The 21,571-nt window shown below is 42.0% G+C and overlaps 1 protein-coding gene across 1 annotated transcript in view; it reads left to right on the forward strand.

The window, feature by feature from the left end:
* Satb2 (SATB homeobox 2) overlaps window positions 1-21,571 on the forward strand; it is a 178,653-nt gene that overhangs the window by 129,867 nt on the left and 27,215 nt on the right. The window contains exon 10 of the mRNA XM_052193555.1: window positions 11,974-12,171. Coding sequence (XP_052049515.1) covers window positions 11,974-12,171 — 198 coding nt within the window. The remainder of the gene's footprint in view (window positions 1-11,973; window positions 12,172-21,571) is intronic.

Raw genomic sequence — 21,571 nt, forward strand, 5'->3', positions numbered from 1 at the left:
TTGACCTGCAGTTTTACAGTATCTTACTTTCAATTTTTAATGAAGAGAGAGAGCATACCAAAGGAGCTTGAAGAGGATTGAAATGTTTATTTCCCTTTTCAGTTTCCATGTAGTCGTTCTTGAAAACGACTCTGGCTCCCTTCATCAACGAAACTAGGGAACCAAGTTTGCTAAGATATGTCTAACCATAGCATGAAAATCCATGAAAAGAAAACACCATAGAGCCTCCCTAAACTGTTAAACACATAAAAATCCCATGAACCACATGGCAAAATATAATGAGAGTTGGAGCTGTTAAAGAAGTTGTTAAATGCTAACGCCACTTGGCAAAACTACTGTGCATTTAATGGTTTTCCAGCGGGTAATAAGAGGCATATGTGTGAGTGTGCAGTGGGGTGAGAGAAGCACCAGCGATTTTGCAGACCTGACCCTCTCTGTGTCCTGACACACATTTCAGTTTTACTTGGGCCTTCTTTAATAAGGATAAACTGAAGACCAGAGTCTGAGACCTCAATTGAAGGACACACAAGATTCTCATTGATTGGTACTGTGGCTGTTAGGATTAGCAAGGCCTCAGCCTCCCCAGATTAATTCCGGTGGCTGAGAGCTGTGTTTGCCAGTTGGCTGTAACCAATTTTGAGGCCTCCCCGAGAAATCAGTAGTCCTGATTTCATAGAATCTGGAAAAGTGGTTCTGAATATTCCAAAGGATGAAATTGAGCCTAAGTGGGGGTGAGACACTTGGAAGTCTCTTGTTTCCTCAGAAGAAGGGTCTCTTTTTAAAGTTTTGGACAGAGGCCCATATTGCAAATAGCTGACCAGATAAATATTTCAGAAATGATGTTTCTATTAAAAAAAATGGGATAGCTTTAAATACAGTTCAGCATAAAAGATACTCCATCCAGGAAGCACGAGCATTCACCCAACAGCAGACTCAATTGCTTGATTTGCTACATATATTTAATGTATGTTTCTAGTGTGGGAATGACTCTTGGCCAGATTTTACCTCCCCAAGATGTACACACAAGTCTTTGGGTTATAAGAAATGGAAGAACAAAGCTTTCTTTCCTTCCTTTCATTAACTTCTGTCATTTTGTTATTTTTCTCTGGAGGGCTTGGGAGTTCTCAGGGTGACTGAGGAGGTTAATGCCTCTCTGGGGCTTTCTGATCATATAGAAATCAATTTAGTGAAGCTGTTGATTAAGAACTCTTAAGCTTAGATTAAGAACCCTGAATCTTAGATATAGGTCTCAATCCTCCACTTCATTAGTAGTTAACTTTAAATAGAACCCAAGCACCATCTATTAGACCCATTCACACTTGGTGTGAATTGGCTGCAGTCAGTTATTAAAGATAGTGTTGACACCACCCTATATACAGGGAAGTGAAGGGTCAAGGCTGCTGGGATAAAGCAAAGGAGGTGATCTGAAAACAAACAGGGGACCCAGAGGGTGTTGGGGAAATGGCCCTGGTTTGAAGACTTCAAACCGATTGCAGCCAATTCACACCAAGTGTGATTAGGAGGGCCTTCTCTCTACTGCAAGAGCAGCGGAGAAGGGAAGATCGTGAGCTCTCTGTCCCTAGAGAGACAAGAGTTTCTGGACACAGTGACAAGCTCTGCCATCATATTCTCACAAAATCTGTGTTCTGCATGAGAGTGATTCTAGCGTGTCTGCTCACATGTAAGTGAGCATCTGTGTGCTCTGTGCTTCATATGCACTAGTTCTCTATGTAGACCTGTAAGCCTTATTACTGCATTTCATTAAAAATGTGTGTTCCGAATTTTCAACGAACAACAAATTGTAGTTCGACTTGCCTATTTCTTGTCTTAGATTTGGGTCTTTCCCTCACCAATTATAGCTGATTTTTATGTGGCATAAACATCTGATTTCATTCTTCTAGATATGGAGACTCATTTTTCTGGAACATTTTTTAATGGATGGTTGGTTGGTTGGTTGGTTGGTTGGTTGGTTAATAGGATCTCAGTACATAGCTGGCCTTGAACTATTGGACCTCATCACACTAAACTCCCATATCCCCATTGTGGTTTTGGTATCCTAGTTGAAAAATCAGTTTTGGGTGTCTGGATTTAGTTGCCAGCCCTCTATTCTGGTCCTTCAGCCTATGCGTTTGTGTTTACAGCAACATTCTGAAATCCTGACAACTAACTTTGTAACAAAAGTTGATTCATTTATTGGAGGTGCCCTTTGTGTGGCAGGCAAGTGCTTTATCACTGAGATAGAGCTTCAGCTCCTGTAATAAAATTTTAAATCAAGAAGTATGATGTCTCTGACTTTTGACTCTTTAGGGGACTTTTGTAGTTCCTTACAGATTTTAGAATTCATCTCTCTATTTCTGTGAAGAATGTAAATGCAATTTGTTTGTTTGCCTGTTTCCTGGTGCCAGAGATTAACTTGATGTCTCACACATGTCACAGAGATTATCTGCCACTGAGCTACACTCCTCGCACCAACCATTGGGGTTTTGATAGGGATTGTATGAAATCTATCTATTGCTTTCAGTAGTGTAGATTTAAAAACTATGTTATAACTTACCTAATAAAAGCAAGATCTTTATGTGTGAGAGTAAATATATAAAACACAAAATTTTTTTTTTAGTTTCAGTATTAGAATTTCTTAGCCTTTATTCCTTATGTTGCATGAGACTACACGGCTGCCATTTTGTATATATTCAAAAGAAATGATTTAGCATTATTTTAAGGTCACATTCTGAGGGTAGCATCCTTGGAAGTGTGTTGGAAATAAATATGTGGCTATGCTGATTTCTGTGGTATGGGAAGTGCCAGGAAGTACAGCCAGAAGGTGGATAGCTCCTAGTTTTGTTGTGCTGCTTACCCTCAGCAGAAGTAGGCTAAACAATGGCTGCGCTTTGCCTGTATGGCAGGGTCTTCGGGCGAGCCCATGGGAGTGATCCTTGAAATCACAGTATGTGGGCAGTGAGCACAGGATTGCCTGCACAGCAGCGTGGCCTCTGGTTGCATCTTTCCTTCTTTTGGCACAACCTGAAGGAATGAGAACCTACTGTAGAGCATCCAAATAGCTTCCCCGTGGGTTTGTTTTAGTAACAACCTCATAATAAAGAATTGTCTCCCCCCCACCCCCAAATCTGTTTTATGGTATGTTTTGTTTGTTTGTTTGTTTGGTTGGTTGGTTTTTGTTTTTTGGGGTTTTTTTGGATTTGGTTTTTTCAAGTATAGGCCTGGCTGTCCTGGAACCCACTCTGTAGGCCAGGCTGGCCTCGAACTCAGAAATCCGCCTGCCTCTGCCTCCCAGAGTGCTGGGATTACAGGTGTGTGTGCCGGCTTGTTTTATGGTATGAAACTAGTTTTTGTTTATTTGGTTTTGTTGTTTACTGGCATTGTTAACTAGATACCAATGGAAGTTGGTCACAGTACTCATGAATTTCTCAAAATTGAAATGTCGTTAAAGTTGGTGTTGGTATTTAACCCTTTTTTCTTTATTTTGAGTTGACATATTTTTCCTGTTTATGGTATGGTTCCTTTGGAAACTTGGGTGTGACTTTGAAACTAATCTGGCTTTCCTGTTAAAGGGCCTTCTCTGAACACTTACCAGCCCTGTTGGGAAGAGGTGTGAGCCGGGCTGTGGTTCTTCCAGAGAAGAACGTGGGTGCCTAGCAGTGCTTCCAGACATGGAAACTGTTTTTTATTGTGTTATTTTCGCAGGGCCAGGACAAGGAGGAGGAAGCAAGCTATGGACCTGTGGTATACCATGAGAATTAGCATCCGCTGGCAGCCATACTCCTTTTGAATTGTGTACTATATTTAGCTTCCCTCCATATAATCCCTGCCCTGGCCTAGCACAAGCCTTATACATGTCTCTGCTTTTCTGGGTTCTGGAGGAAGTTTGCTTAGCATGAAGTTTAACACTTCTGCTCCAGTAAGAACCTGGCGTAGCCTGAAGTAAGGAAGTAGAAACATCATGATTATTTATTGTTTACAATTGTAGTAAGGCACATTTTGCTATTAATCTGTTTCTAGTATGAATGGCAGCCACAAGGTTTCACAGCTATTCTTTTGTACACATATGAATGGCTTTTTCATGTGTGTGTACTCACATATGCATGTGTATATCTATACAGTTAAACAAAACAGCAAAGTAAACCTCCATGGATTGTGAAATTGAACACATTCCCATGTATCTGTGGCAGTAGAGGTGACACTTTTTTATGTAATCCCCCTTGATTTAAACCCTGCACAGCAGAGGTTAAAGAATCGGTCTGAAACGAAATTTTCATTACTCTCAATTACAGACTCAATCTTTGTAAACACATCCGCAGAAATGTGAGAGATGTGCTTAAGGCAGCCCAGAGAAAGCTGAAAATTGGTCCCCATGAAGAGTCAGCTTAGGACTTAGTATATAATTTTGGACACTAGGAAAAGCAGCACTCACTTACTTCATGCGAGGTAAAACATAATTAACCTTGAACTGTAACAAAGTACTGAGTACATTCCTTTTTTTCAGGTTTAGATGACATCCTTAGCAGAGATTCATTGAAGTCCTTGACAGGTCTCCCCTGTATTTAGCCTCTTATCTATTTCAGCTGTCTTGATTAGGTTATCTTGAATCATTAGGGGGGTTATTTATTTTAATAGACACTTATTGGATTCATGAAAAGAGAATTCAGTGACGAAGAAACAAGAGCAGAATACTATCTGGCTCATTTCACACTTGAGGAGAGTCTCAACCAGCTGAAGAGAAATCCTTCCACAGTTACACAAGTTTGTTTGGGGACTTTCTGTGCTTCCATTTAGAAAGCGAACTGTCTGTGGTTAATAATATGAATTTTCCTTTAAGAAACTCAGAAAACATTCCCTTTTGGTTACATATGCTGACATTTTCTGTATTGAAGATGTGGGTGAGGAAATGGCCTGTTACATTTCTGCGGCAAGAAGCTTGAGTCATTCCGAGGAACTGTTCATTTGCTGAGTTTCCCATTCATTAGAGTTCCTAGAGGGGCAGAAGTGTGGTGGTGCAACTTCCTGTTTAGCTGGAAGTCACTCAACAGCTTTCTCCCAGACACATCAGGAAGGGGGGACATCACCATGGCAAGGTTCACCCTTCTGGGATCAAATCATCCAGCCTTCTTCACTGGGATATAACTTTACCTTCTTTTGTTGGAGACTAGAGCAAGCCATGAACTTGTATTCAGTAATGGTTTGTAGTTTCTGAGCTAACACAGAATCTGGAATATTGGGGCTGCTGAGGTGCCTGAAGAGGCAGGGGCACTGAGAACCTTGATCTTTAGGACCTACATAGTATAAGGAGAAAAGCAAGTCATAGAAGTTATCAGCCTTTGACCTCCACACATGTCCACACATGCACATGCACCCAGTAAAATGTAACTGAGAAAGATGTCATGAGCCTAGAATATTTTTGTCTGTCTGTCTGTGTCTATCACAAAATCCAGACTGGCTTAAGACTTGCAGCTCTTCTCCCTCTGCCTCCCCAGTGCTGGAACACTATTGTTTTGTGGTAAAGAAGAGGACCTGATGAGTGGTAAGAAGTGAGAGTCTTACCCAGGTGTCTAGATACAGGGGAAATTAGCACCGGCATGCACAGGCATTTCAGTACCATGGACAGGACTCTGCGTGCTGGTCCACTGGGCCCCCTCCAATTCCCTTAGTACTTAGACCCAAAGTTTAGAGATTAAATTCAAACTCATACCTGATGAGTTCCCACTCATGCCAGGCCTTGTTAATGTTCTATAAATGCCTTGGTCATTTGAACATTCTCAGCCTGTGGTAGTTAAAAACTGAAATAGCCATTGTCAATTTCCATTTAGTTTTGACCTAGGAAATCTCTAAAGACCCTGATGTGAGCAGTAACAGAAAGTCCTCACCGGTGTCCACATAGAAAGTGCTCAAAGTGGTAAGAGCAGCTTGTTAAATGGTCAGCTTGGTGTTAGTGATGTATGTCATTCTTTTTAGACAACCCCAAACAATGTAGCTCAGGCAGGGCGCTCTTCACTCTCAGGTCATGTGGGTTTTCTTTAATATGCAACAGCATGGTCTCAATGTGAACAAAAATGGTATCTAGGCTAAATGGTGTTCTCGACTTTGTCATATACTACGGTCCCCACCACACCCCCGCCAAGGACTCCATGCTAAATAGAAAAAAGTGTGACTAGAAACCAAAGAAGAGTTAATTCTCTATCTTAGCAGTTTAAATGCCTTTAGTAGCTCCCAGAGGCTATAGCATTAAGATGAGATGTTCACATATTATAGATGGGCAAATAGACCTTGTCAGGGCTGCTTTTGGAAATTGGTGTTCCTCTTGAACAAGAACTGACTTTGAGGTGACAAAATAGTCCCCACTTGCTACTTTCTATATAACCCAGTAGTGCCAGTTCTATCTTACTAGCATCTACACAACACCTACTGCATGCAAGAAGGAGTACTCTGTTCAGAAGAGAGTAGATCAAGAAGCACGGCCTTGTCATTTACTCCCATCAAGAAGAGGCCAGCTCTACTAATGGAGGTACATCAGACACACTCACTCCTAACATTAACACTCATCACACAGTGAAAGAGTATGCAGAGTGCTTGAGGCTCAGACAGGAGTTAGCAAAAAGTTTTCACAGGAGATTAGGTGAAGCCAGGTCACTAGAGCCTTGAAGCATAGTATCTCCAGGGATTATTGATCTGGGCAGGAGGTATTACAGCCAAGGGGCAGCATGGCAAGGCGAGGAGATGGCAGTGTACACATACCACATGTCTGCAGCAACTGAGGAAATCCCTGTGTCTGGAGGATGAGGTCACCTAGGGGATGACTGAGGGACAAGCAAGCAGCAGTATCTCGTGGTTCTTTCCGTCACCCGCCTCTTCTGATGGTCTTGAACTGGGAGCTACTAGTTGCTTCCTTCCTGCAACTCATCAATAGAACTCTCTTTTCTGAAAGATAGATAAGACTTACTTGTTTTCCAGAAAGAATTGGTGGGATATTTTTTCAAATAGTACAGAGTCCTAATACATTTACATGATTTGCTTAGTAAATTTAGATGGGCATCCAACTCTCTGGGGCATGTGGATTATAAACAAACGATACCTTGAGTGGTGTGAGAGTCGCCTCACCTGCAGAGTTAGAGAGGGTCGTCAGACTTGTTTTTGCTACCAGGGGAAATTTGCTTAAGAGGCTGAAGAAATGACTGAAATATAATGTTAATAAATACTACTTGCTTATTTTCTGAGTGTTTAGGAACTCTTTAACTGTTGGTTGCCAGGAATCAGTCTTTGAACTGCTGCCCCCTCAATGGGTCCCAGTGTAAAGATGCATTCTCTGGAATCATGTTCATGGGCTCTGTGTATATTTTCATATGTAAGTTCTACTGCTCTCTGGAAGTTTTAAAACTTTTTTTTAAAACTAATTTTGGACACAACAATGTTTCAAGCAAAAAGCATAGAACTAATGGTGTTGTGTTATATATACCATCCTTACCCCAGTTTGTTTCATTAATGTTGACATTGTCCATCACTATAGAGAACTTTTATAGCGGTGCAATTAACAAAACCAGGAAACTAGCAGCTCTCATATGGAAAATGTGATCCCGTTGCCTTAGTTCTTCTACTCACGTCTTTTTTCTTGGATGTCCAGATCCGGTTGGTGACTTTTATTAGTCTTTACTCTGTAATTCTCCCTCTATCTTGCCTCATCTTTTATGGCTGTGTCACATCTGAAGTGTACTGACTGATTATCGCATCAAGCTTCTCTTGGTTTCGGTTTGTGTGCTTTTGTTCATCATTTGGCTGAGGTTATGCATTTGGGCCAAAACCACCTTCTGAATGACAGTCTGCCTTTTGGTATGTCATGTGCCAGTCTGCCCTTTGTGGTTGTGTGACAGTGGTCATGGTGTCGGTACAGCTTCAGTAGTGACGCTGGCCTTGACCAATTGGTACTTCCGTGGTAGACATTTATGAGCCAATTTGTCAAGGTCATTTCTTCCTTGTATTTTTGAACTCTGACAGCTAATTACTATCTTCTGTTCATGACAGGAATGAGGTAACAGATCCTGGAGATAAGAACCAAGGGACACCACCATTTTCCTGAGGCTCCCCTTCACTACTCAGGATCTTCAACAGAGCAGTCCTTTACTCCAGGATTGCCTAGTCATTTTGGGGCAGGGCAATAACTGAGAAGCCAGATCTCAGGGCTGCATATATGAATGCTATCAGCCACTCTAAGCCATGCTTACGCCCTTGAAACTCACAGAATCCCAGTTTATTAAACTATAAACATTAACTGGACTGCCTGAATATTCAGCTGATCTCCAATCAGAACTTAAAACCAGACTTAAAATAAGAGGGAAGCCACGGAAGACAGGAAGGAGCTGCTGGGGGCTGGAGGTCAGATGAACTGTGTTAGTGTTTGAAAATGAAAATACTTCAGGAATGTTCCACACAACATACAGGGAGCAACAACAAAAAACCTACTTGAGATTTTTAACAGAAAAAGGAGATTTGTTTATTAATAATTCATGAGTTCCCATTGAACATGCATGACAGAAACAGTGCTATTCAATAGAGAATACAGTCATCTGTCACTGTTTTATTTGACATTTACACTTTTTTTTTTTTTGCCTGATACTGCAAAACTTTCTTGGATGGTATGCAAAAATTATATAAATGAAAAAAAAAAATCCCACCATAGGGACCCTTTATTTCTTCTGTGATGGGTTCACTCACAGTTACACAGGTATGGATGTGTTCATGCAAGAACATGACACTTCTTTGCATGATCATTAGCCACCAGACAAACAAACACGAGGCCCTATTGAGGAAAAGGAGCCAGTGTCCACATGGCCTCCTGGAGGGATGGCGTGAACACGAAGATGCTGGGTGGCATAGGAGGTGAGGATGGCCAGCATGGAAATGTGCAGAGGGAGCAAGGGCGGAGTCAGCAAACCGCGGCCACTGAGAAGAACGTTGGCCAAAGAATGCACTGCCATTTCAAATAAGAAATAAATATTTATAAATGGCATCACAGGAGTCCTGCTGGTGGGAATATCAGCATTTTGTAGAGCAAATTAGAGTTAGGAGCTCCTTACCACTTTGTGCTAGTGCGGGATCTCAACAAGCTTTCTGCTCTGTGGGTTAGTTATTATTTATAAAAAATCACAGAACCAGCTGATACATTCATAAGCTAATTATTGAAGCAGCTGGGAACACATGGTGCAATATGGCCAAGGCTGTGAAGTATCACAGATTTCTTGGGGCCCGCTGTGGTGGGGGTGCACTGTTGAAGGCTCCCTCCCTTAATCTGATCAGCCAAGCAAACACTTTGTGGGGAAACTTGATTAATAACCCTCTAAATACCATGAGCGTGCTTCATCTTCCAAACTAGGTTCCCTTAAACATGCCATTAGCTCAGCCCATCGGGGATTTGAGGAAGTTCTCTGCTGCCCAAGAGCAGGGCTTTGTCGGCTACTTCCTTATGCCAGAAATTAATTTGGTTTGCTTATGTCTGTACACATGATCACACTTGTGTCTAATCCGCTCCCTAATAGCTTCAAGGTCAAGACCTTGTATGTCAGTGGGCAGATTGAGCACCACACTTCTTAAAGACCAGTGGCACATAGCACACAGTCCATAACAAGTCTACAGTGCGGCTCTAAGTGAGTGTAATAAGCACAGATTATAACAGCGCATATAAATCAAACATGGCAATGCATGTTGTGCGAGACATTCCAAGTGTCGTAAGTGGAGATACCACTCAGCTGTCACCTGCCTTCCTTCAAGCTGCGGCTTCCCACAATGCAATTCATCCTTGAAGCAGAACAGCAGGTGCTATCTTCCTTAAGGTCTGGCTATCTCAGAACTTCATCTTTTAACAGATGTAGGTTTTTGTTTTTATTTTCTATTCAGTGATTGGTCTCCATGCTATTGCCTCCCCTGGGAGATGTTAAACATACCTGTTTGAAACATTTCAAAGAGTTCACCAGAGACTTAATTCAGATCTGTGAAAAGACACAGAAATGGGAGCTTAATTTTTCCACAGATGGCTTATTTTCCATCTCAAGAATTCTTTCCTTTGTATAAAGAACCCCCGAGAAAACACTTTGGGACCAGGAGATTTTTATTAAAATATAATTTATTTTCTGGTAGTGATAAAAATTTATCTTCATTTTTCCTGTGCATGGCACTTGAAAATTAACCATTACCTGTCTCTTGAGATGTGGGGGGAAAGACTACAGAAGTACTTGGAAAAAACATTTGCAAGCAAATGGTAAGATACCTTGTTTTCATTCTTCCTAACTCTCTAAGTCTCCCAAGCTCCCAGTTTATTGCAAGAAAAGATCAGGTCTGCGCAAATGTGGCCTCTCACTTGTAAAAACAAGGCAGTGTTGTGTTACAGATTAGTTTATAAATCCCCAGTGGCTTCACAGTTCAGTGCCCACAGCTGCTGCACACAGGCCTGGGTTTTTGTCTCCTCTCGGTGCTGCAGCCGGCAGTTGAAGGGGAAAATGGAATGATCAGGTTATTACCATGGAGGCCGTGAGGAGGAGGCCTCACAATGAGAACAGCTGGTGTTGCTGTCTTGGCTGATGCAGCGGAGATAATCAAATCTTGCCTTTTTTTGGGTAAAGGCAGAAGACACAGTGGAGAGTTAGACAAACAGCAGCTTATGATATTATATGGGGTTTTTATGATGCGTGTCAGGAGCTTTCGTTGGCTTACAAGTGATGATGGAGAGTATGTGGAGGCTTGGGATTTGTTTCTCACAAAGTCAGTTTTGTTTATGCACCTTTTAAGAAAAAAAATGTCTACCCTTTTGCAAGAGATGAATTGTGGGACAGTTCTTGGTTTTAAAATTAGCGACATAGCTTGGAAGTGATGGGTTAGAAAGCTACTGGGTAAAATATTTTGACATGAGTCAGTGAGCGATGTTGACAGCCTCTGTATTATTTTCATATAAGCCATCATTTGCATTGCATTTCCTTCCTCGTGCAGTTGTAAGAGAGGGAACATCCGGATAGCAGAGTTGGGACAAGGCATTTGCAGGTGCAGGCTGACCCACTGTCTCCCTTCCTGCAGGTGTGGCCACGGAGGAAAGGTGGTGGCTAAGGGGGCTCCGAGCCCAGCGTGTCCATAGATGAAGCAAATACACTTTGGTCTTTGATTCTAGCCGAGGCTGTTGTTTCTATTTGCAGGGTGACTAATGATTAGAAGGACATTAACTCCCTGGAGGACACAGTGCTCTTGACACCCAAGACATTCTTTTTTCATTCTTTTAATTTGCCATCTCATATGCCTGTTTGTCTTCCCTTTCTTCTTGCTTAGAGTAGAACTCTAACCAGTTGGGTAATTTGTTTAAAAAAAAATGGCTGAAAATAAATTCCTTTTTTGGAGAGGGAGTAATTGTAATCTCATTTATACATCTAGAAGTTTCTGTTATATGGATTGTTAAGAAATTCACTGAGAATGTATTCTATAGGAATATGTCAAGAAATTTCCATAGAAATAAAGATTTTGGGGGCTGGAAATATAGCTCAGTTGGTAGAGTGCTTGCCTAGCATGTGGAGAAGTCCTGAGTTTGATGTCTAGACCTCTGCATCCTATAAACAGACATAGTAGCACAGGCATGTAATCCCAATATTTGGGAGTTGTAGGCAAAAGGATCAGGATTTGAAGGTTATCATTGACTGTACTGTGAATCTGAGGTTAGCCTGAGTTTATCTCAGAATAACAATAACGGTGATGATGATGATGATGATGTAAAAAGTAAAAACAAAAGGTGTGAAGACTCTTGACCATTGGCTTAAGTATCAACATGGTAATTGGTTGGATTTAAGAGTTGGGCCATTTCAGTAGCTTCTACCATTGATGGGAATAATTCTTACATAAAAACATGGTTTGGGGATGGCAGTAGACTTGGAGTCTAGGCCCACATAGCTGCTTTACACCCTGCAGTCCTAACTCATGTGATCTCCTTCCCTCCAGGGCTGGCTTTGCGAACTGCTTCGTTGGAAGGAGAACCCCAGTCCAGAAAACCGCACCCTTTGGGAGAATCTCTGCACCATCCGCCGGTTCCTGAATCTTCCCCAACATGAGAGGGATGTGATCTATGAGGAAGAATCTCGACATCACCACAGTGAGCGCATGCAGCACGTGGTCCAGATTCCACCCGAGCCCGTGCAGGTCAGTGTCACCCCAGCTCCAGCCGTAGAGAGGCTTTCTGCTGGCAGCAGCAGCCCAGGGTCAGGGAGAGTACCATGTCCTATGAGAGGAGGACTGGTACCCTGTACCTGAGGTCACAGCGGGTACTGTGTGTGTGCTTACACCCGGAGAAATTGACCAGGAAGTCCATGCCAAGGGCAGTGACTCCGCCTGACAGCAGGTCACTCAGATAATTAGCGTGTCCATCAGATTCTCCTGTTGTTATTTTCTAACTTTTACTTATTTGTGTATATGTACATGTATTTGTACACACATACACACACACACAGAGAGAGAGAGAGAGAGAGAGAGAGAGAGAGAGAGAGAGAGAGAGAGAGAGGGAGGGAGGGAGGGAGGGAGGGAGGGAGGGAGGGGAGGAGGGAGGGGAGGAGAGGAGAGGAGAGGAGAAGAGATCAAGGGAAAACTTGCAGAAATCAATTCTTGCCTTGTACTGTTTGGGCCCTGGGAATCCAGCTTGAGGCTTTGGGCTTGGCATCAAATGCCTTTACCCTCTGAGTTGCTGACCCATCAGTTTGTTTTCTAATGAAAATCTGAAGTAAATTTTGATTCAAAATTCTTCAGGGAATATTTGTTGGGGGCAAAACGAAGAAACAGTCTACTGACCCAAGGAATACCTTTAACTTTCACCAACCCCCTGAGATAAATTGTGATAGAGCCTCAGAATTTGAAGATGAGCTTTTGCTGTCTCCAGTTCCTACTTTTACAATTCTTCCTTATTTGGGTAGCATGCTTTGTTAGGTTAGTTTTCCAATTTCACTGAAACAAGTATTTCTTTTGGAAGTAACTGAGCTTCCTGGTCTCCTTCTGAATGTAATATCACTTTCAGGAAGTTTTAGCCAGTGTATTGGTAGACTTTGGCACATCAGTAGCTTTGACCCTGGGGCCCAGTAACAGAAATCTTGACTGCAACTGAGGGGATCATGTATGAGCTCTCTCGGACTTGGCTTCTATGCAGAGGAGTCAGGCGGAATGCTTGTGTGCACAGCTGTGTAAAGACTGTGACGGAAGATGGCAGTGGAGGAAGACTGGTGAGGTACAGTTTATGTCACAGAGAAAAGAGAAGAAATATGAAGGAAGTGAGGAAGAGCCCTCGGCTGCCCGGCTGTCCTCTCTTTGCTCCATACTATATGCTGGGCAGTAGCTGGCAGTAAAGGGGGCCATCAGATCTCATTTTATCAAATGTTGGCGTCTTAGCCAAAACTGTCATGCTTTTATATGTCAGTCTCTCTGGTCAGAGTCATGCTCTGACACATGGGTCACTGGGCAGTGTTTAAGAGCTCTCAGTGAACCGGGGTAGGCGGGCAGGAGGAGCGAGTCAGTCGACAGCAGAGCCACTTCCGCAGGGAGGCTGAACCACAATGCCTACTCTGCTTTCCCCCTATTCAGAACTTTTCCTGGCCAGGGCTTCATCCAAGCAGCAAGGAGCCTCCCTACAGATGCTCTAACAGTGGACTGAGTCACACAGAGCAGTGACCTTCAGACTTTTAATTTCTTCAAATTAAAGAGAGCTCAGCATAGTTTACCAACCTTTTATTTTAGAAAATAAACCAATTCAAATACTTCCAGAGAAGTGCCCTGTCACTCGCAGTTCCATTCCATATTGCTCAGTACTGTGGGACACTAAGCATATCCACGAAATGGCACCAGGCAAGAGACCATAGCAACAATAGACATCCCCTAGGAAACGCCTCATCACCTGCCACCCTGAGTTCGTTTGTTTACTGCAGCCTGGTCCACACTTCTGGTTTGAACCAACACAACACCAAAGACTGCTTCAGCAACCAAGGACTTTTTATAGCATTATATTCAAGGTCTTTCTCAGTCCAATACACAAATTTTTTTTGTAACATTTTATTCTTGATAGTATCTACAGGTAGTACTGTCTCAACAACATGCCAGTGATGAAAGTGGAAACGCACAGTTTTTTGGTTTTGCTGTTGTTCATATATATATATTGTTCATATAATATATATATGTTGTTCATATTTATATATTTATATATATATATATATATATATATATTAGTATTTGGTTTGGCTTTTGGAGTCAGGGTTTCCCTATACAGCATGAATCAACCTCAAATTTGAGATCCTCCTGCTCCAGCCTTCCCAGTGCCATCATGCCTAATTTGAAATAATCCTGTGGAAACCCACTGTGCACTGCAGTTAGGAGCCCCTTCCCTTTGGTAATAGCTCTCACCACACCTGTCTGGACTTTTATGCAGACGTTATCATCTATGTGGCTCTAGTTAGATGAGGTAGCATCCAGTTCAGTAGTCACACAGTTGACCAGTCTAAGAGAAGTAACTCTCAGCCGGGTGGTTACATCAGTACTTCTAAGACAAATCTCCTTACATTCTGAAAGTTTATTCCTACCTACCACACAGCTCTTAGGTAAGGAATTTATATATAAGGCATTTCTTCCACGCTGAATTTGCCCTTTATATCCATCTTGACCCTCCCACTACCGTAACACCTGAGTGAGTGACGCTGCTTCAGAGAATTTATAATGCCAGAAAAATACAAAGCTATAGGTTTATTATTTATTACAGTCATGTTATAAAAAACGAGGAATAATCGCTGAAAACAGCTAGCAATGCTCTTAAACTAGAGAATGCAGCCGACACAGCCCCCTTAGAAGCACCACTGTGCCTGGTAGAAGACTGACTTGAAATATACTTAGCCATAATGACACTGTCTGTGGCTGAGCACATGCCAGGCCACTAGACTTAAGAGTTGGGATTTAACTTGTACCTTTCTATCGTTTGCAATTTAAAAATGATAGGTATGCTTACATATTTTAGGAATTTTAAAATTCATCTAAAAACTCACTTTTGGTTTATGATGCTGTATTTTGTCTAATTGGGTAGGAAATGTACCATCACTAAATTATTAAGGGTGAATGAAATTGGTGATGGGTAGAGGTGTCTCATATGCACAGCATAATAAAATCCAGAGCAGGTTCCTCTTGGCAGGCATGGAAGAGTACCATTTGGTTTCATTGTGTAATTGGGTATACTAGTCTCCAGATTTTCTTAAATGGTGAAGTTCAAGAGACAATGATCTTTGGGTATAATGACTTACTATATTGGTCTATTGACCTGGGTGCTGTGGATACCCTGGATCAAAGGAGGGATTTCTTGTCTCTGTCTTCATCTGGAATTTTCTGTGAGATTCCTCAGTTCACAGTCCATGATTTCTTACCAGTTGTTTGCAGAAAGAATTTAGAAGTGCACCACAGTCTTATGTGCACTGAAAAAATACTTCTTTTAAGGATCGTGAAGGTTGAAAACTTTAAGCCCACAGTTATAAATTGTAAGGGTCTATATAAAATTTAGAGAGTCAGAAGATATGGTCCACCAAGCTCAAGAAGTCCTACATGGCTGACACTGCACCATTTCCATGAGGACCCACACACCATCATGTCACTCATATCAGCCACACCCTGTGTATTTGTATATACATCATCCCACTTTATTAATGCAAACTCTGCATCCATTATGACTGCCACTGTTGATCACCTGACCCTGGTGGTCAAATCTCTACATCTGAAGCTGATGCACCAGAGCCATGGTACTGCCTTTAATTATGGCTTTAATTTTTTTCTACATACCACTTAGTTCTTTGAGAATGTCACATAATATGTTCTGATCATCTTGACTTAACCCTTTGCTTGTTGGTTGATAAGTGTCTCTTTGATGTATTTTCCCATCACAGATGAATCAAGGTTACAGTTGAGACTGTATTGAGCTTAGGGCCCATGTAGGAATGTTGTCATCCCTAGACTTGGTCATGATGGAAGAATGACATGTCTCCTCCTTGGAACTCATATTTCCCCAGGGAATATGCAGTTTTCAGGGCATGTTGAAGTATCTGGCCTTGGGCTATTCTATGTGTCTTTAGAAACACCAGTTAACCTGTCTGAGTAGAAACTGGCTTTAACTCTGAACTCACTTTGTAAAGCCATATATACCCTATATCCACAGTAAGAAATATATTATTTCAAGGCAAATGGGGAAAAGCCTAGATTCACAAGAGTGTGTGGTCCTCTGCAGCAATTCAGCATGTAAGGAGACAGTAAGCATATCTCTGGCATTAAAATCTATGAAGAGAAGATATTTTTTAGGAAAGAGTAAAAAGCCGCATTGTTGAGTTGACAGTGGAGAGAAGCATCAAGCAATACCAGTATACTGAGTGATGCTGGTTCAGTACCAGTATACTGAGTGATGCTGGTTCAATACCAGTATACTGAGTAATGCTGGTTCAATACCAGTATACTGAGTGATGCTAGTTCAATACCAGTATACTGAGTGATGCTAGGTCAATACCAGTATACTGAGTGATGCTGGTTCAATACCAGTATACTGAGTGATGCTAGTTCAATACCAGTATACTGAGTGATGCTAGGTCAATACCAGTATATTGAGTGATGCTGGTTCAATACCAGTATACTGAATGATGCTGGTTCAATACCAGTATACTGAGTGATGCCGGTTCAATACCAGTATACTGAGTGATGCTGGTTCAATACCAGTATACTGAGTGATGCTGGTTCAATACCAGTATACTGACTGATGCTGGTTCAATACCAGTATACTGAGTGATGCCGGTTCAATACCAGTATACTGAGTGATGCTGGTTCAATACCAGTATACTGAGTGATGCCGGTTCAATACCAGTATACTGAGTGATGCTGGTTCAATACCAGTATACTGACTGATGCTGGTTCAATACCAGTATACTGAGTAATGCTGGTTCAATACCAGTATACTGAGTGATGCTGGTTCAATACCAGTATACTGACTGATGCTGGTTCAATACCAGTATACTGACAGATGCTGGTTCAATACCAGTATACTGACTGATGCTGGTTCAATACCAGTATACTGACTGATGCTAGTTCAAGAATATATAGCACAGAGAAGATGAAGAGAGAGAGGATGAGACAAGGGATGGAGAGATGGCTCATCACTCAAGAGAACCCAGGTTTAATTCCCATCATCCACATAGTGGCTCACAGTGGCCATGACACCAGGTCCAGGGTGTCCTGAAAGTGATGCTTTCTTCTGACCTCCATGGGGACCAGGTACATAACATACTTAAACACATAACACTTTTTTTTTGTTTTGTTTTGTTTTTTCGAGACAGGGTTTCTCTGTGTAGCCCTGGCTGTCCTGGAACTCACTCTGTAGACCAGGCTGGCCTCGAACGCAGAAATCCACCTGCCTCTGCCTCCCAAGTGCTAGGATTAAAGGCATGCACCACCACTACCCCACCCAACACATAACACTCATACACATAAAACTTTAATAACTCAGGGGGCAGAGCACATGAGAAGGCAAACAAAGCAAGTTAAAATATTCTGTAAAAAAAGTTTTATATTTCAAGAATTATGTTTTATGTTCCACTCCAGCAGGTCTGGACAAAGTTATTTCTTGTGGTTTGTGTTTTCGCCCACACGGTTATTGTGACCTGATACACTAGAGCAGTGGTTCTCAGCTTTCCCCTGCTGAAGTCCTTTAATACTGTCTCTCATGTTGTAGTGACCCCAACCGTACAGTCATTTACATTGTTACTTCATTTGCTACTGTTATGAATCACAATGCAAATATCTGTGTTTCCGATGGCTTTAGGCAACCCCTGTGAAAAGTTTACTTGACCCCAAAAGGTTGACAACCGGCTGCCCTAGAGCAAACAAATCCTCGGCTAAGAACAAAAACCTAGTTGTATTCAGGTATTCATAGTAACAACTACACTTTACAATTGGAAAGTTCAGAGTAGCCATTAAGCCCTGCCTGGAGCCGGGATCAGCAGATCACCCGCTGAATGAGAGCACGGGCATTTGTTGGCGTGCCTGCCCGCCCTGTCTGACCACACTGGCCTCTGAGAACGCAGTGAAAAGAAAAGCCATTGCTCATTCCATGATGAGTCCCTGTGACTAGCAGGGTTGATTTGGGGGGCACCCTCCGAATTGTAGATGGAGTCCGTGGTTTACTGTTTTATTGTATTTCCACTGCACAGTTTCCATGGGTTGTTTTCTAAGTTCAGGGATTCTAAGTTCAGCTGCTGTATGGTGTCTTGAGAAGTACTTGTTTTAAAATTTTAAAGTTCCATGCTACGCACTGAATGAGAACATGAGACCTGGTGGTGTCAAGCAAACAACCCCATTGTGCCACTGCTCATCTGGACAAAGACTCAGGGAGCTCTTAGCATCTTCTAAGCCACAGCCTTTCTGTTGCTGGTAGTCACCAGTGGTTTGCAACCAGGGCAACGATGTGTCCTGGGGGATATTTAATAGTGTCTGGAAACATTTTTGATCGTTTCAGTTCAAGGATGCTACTAGTGTGTAAGTAAATGCTGCCAAACACCCAACAGTACGTTAGAGCATCCCCTAAGCCAGACCTGGATGACATGTTAATAGTTCCTGAGTTACAATTTCTGGTCTAGACTCACCATTGTTGCCTCACTTGTAAAGCAGAACATTGCATCTCCAGGCTGATTCTGAATTTTCGTTATATGAAATCCAGTGCCCCTTCTTCCTCCTCCCTTTCTCTCATTTCACTCTCCTCCTTCCTCCCATCTCATCCTCCCTTCCTTCTTCTCCCTGTTCCTCCTATTCTTCCCTCCTCCCTCTTCCTTTTTCCCTCCTCCCTTTCTCTCCTCTTCTCCCTTCTTTCCCCTCCTTTCTCCTGCTCCTTTTCCTCCCTCTTCCTCCCCGTTTATCATCTGTACTCATTGTGTAAAACCAAGAGAGTTGGTTTTTCTCTTCTTAGTAAGATGAGAAATTGGAGTTTAAAGAAGTTGGGTAACTTGCTCCAAATGAGAGATTGAATCCACATCTATCTACCTTTCAAGTCTGACTTTTGTGTGTTGCAAAGCAGCATTTCCAGAACGAACACCTACTGCAAGCTGTCTGGTACTGAACACAACTTTTTTTTCTGCATATATTTTATTTCAGTTATTCATCTGAATAGGTTTAGATTTGTGAGCTTTCCTTTTTACAAGCCACACAGTTTGATGAAACTTGTAACTTACTGGTGTGATATCAAAGCCCTTGTGGTCAGCTGTACTTAAGCCAACTTGAAATGTGGCTTCTCTTGCTAGAGTTGAAGATGCTGTCAGTACCAAGCAAGATATCCTTCCTGTCTTCCCACTCCAGTTGGATAGACGTTCTGTCTTGATTTATGAATTTAATTCCAAAAGAATGGCTTCTAGGAAAATAATAGATAAGTCAATTAATTAATTAAGGATGTTTGCAAATTCTCTAACCAGGTTACTACAATTTTATCCCTCTTGGACACATTCCAAGCACCTATGCGAAACCTGCTATTTGAATAGTTTCAGTTTTCAGTCCTTGCTGTGCTATTAAGGATCTGTGGCAGTGAACTCTTGCCCTGTTTACTACATTGGGGCAGCTAGGTATAAAGAAGTTGATCCTTATAAGGAGGATTTTTGATTTCTGTGTCACCAGTTAGGGTCTCGGTCTCTCTGTCTGTCTGTCTGTCTGTCTGTCTCTTTCTTTTTTCTCTCTCAGTTCTTTGTAGGTGACTGCTGTGTTCACTGGTGTTCACAGCCCTAATTGCTGAAAAGTTCTCTCCAGGGAAATGTTGGAGTTGGAGCAGTCCCTTAGGGCCCAGAGTTAGCCACTTAGACAGTTGCTATAGGCCTGGGTTTTAGTACACATTTGAGAACGGAGGCCTGCTTATTTGGTTAAATTTAAAGTTTCATTCAAGTCTTTTATCTTCTTATGAGGTTTATAAATCTGTATTTGCTTGCTGTGTTTGGAAAAATAGTAGAAGAAACAGACAGTGAAGAACTTTGTGGAAACCCATGTATAGGACTCCGAGTGTGTTAGCAGTGTGGAGGGCAGAGGGGTGTTCAGTCAACAGTTCATGGACTCACCTCACTGCCCACATTTAACACAGCCTCTTCCCATGCCAGCTTCCTTCTCTAATGAGTTTTTCTTCCAAACTGTCACCTGGTTTGGCCTTATGGCCTATATCTCTCTACATTGTAACCTCTGTGTATCATTCATAGTTTCTCTGCATTCTAATTATTCCTCCTCAGAACCCAAGCCTATCTTTGTCCCCTCCTGTACATGAAGGTGTTTCTCTGGTCCTTGCTCGACCCCGTGTATGGTGCTCACCCACACTTGCTACCTGAGAACTCCCAAAGGGAAATTGACCTAACCACTTTATCACCCTGAAGGCAGATTTCCTTGGCATGAATTTCCAAGCAGTACACAAGGCACTGCATTAGAATGCATTTGGAAGACCCTTCTTTTGCAAAGCATCAAAACAACTTGAAGAAGTTTATTAGGAAGTAGAAAAGCTGCGGGTTGTGAACTATTCATAAATAACTTATAAATAACCAACCCTTTAGACAGAAAATTAGTCACATTTGTGAGACTATGTGCCTTGGGAATGAGTGTGTGTGTGTGTGCGTGTATGTATATTTGTCAGAATAGATGTTTTACAAGTGTGATGGACAAGTTCAACAAAATCACTTTGAAGGAGATCTATACTGCCTGCTTTTTGTGTAAGGGTTTGTGAGTAAGCCCTGGAAACCCAGTGCTGGAGGGAGGCTGCCAGCTTGTGTGGTTGAGCCCCCCACCCCGCTCCTTTCATTGTATTGTCTGTATGCTTCTTTGTACTCAATCAGTGTGCTATAGATACTGATTGAACTTAATCTTCATTTCTATCTTCATTTGTATCTGGGTCTGCTATTTGTTTTCTTTACAGTGGGTTTAACATCTCCTTGGGCTCGTTGTGTTAATAATTGGAGCACGTGCTGCACATGAAAAACATGCATACACATAAAATAAAATAGGTCTAAAATAAAAAGGCTAAGTAGTACTTAAAAGCATAAAGCTTATGATTTTTTTTCTTTTTAAACCCAAGAAGATAGAGGGGAAATGACTTATAAATTTTGAGGTGGGACAAACTGATCCCATGTAAATGACACAGCCGTGAGAAAGAGAGACAAGCAGCGGAGACAAGTGGAGGGTGTGTTGGAGGTGTCCTTCCTGTCTCCTATAAAAGTAGCAATGATTAACCAAAGCTGACATCAAGGCTGTCGTCAATACTGACCAATTATTGCTCTAAGCCCAGGCCCCCTCTAGTATTCTACCTGAGACAAGGAAAGTACATTCCTTTATACTTCCCAAGATGTCTTCCAATGCAGCTTCTGAGAGTGGCCGGTAAATCTGTTCTCAAAAGTGCAAGTTGTTGAGAGATCCCAGTGGTTTTTGTTCATGGTTTTTATTTCTTCATTCAACAACTGCTGACCTCCTCCAGGGCAGCAGTTACTCTTCTAGGCTCTACAGATATAAAAGCGTTCAAGCCAGGATCTCACACACATTG

Source organism: Apodemus sylvaticus, chromosome 9 (genome assembly GCF_947179515.1).
Source record: "Apodemus sylvaticus chromosome 9, mApoSyl1.1, whole genome shotgun sequence".
Classification (NCBI taxonomy): Eukaryota; Metazoa; Chordata; class Mammalia; order Rodentia; family Muridae; genus Apodemus; species Apodemus sylvaticus.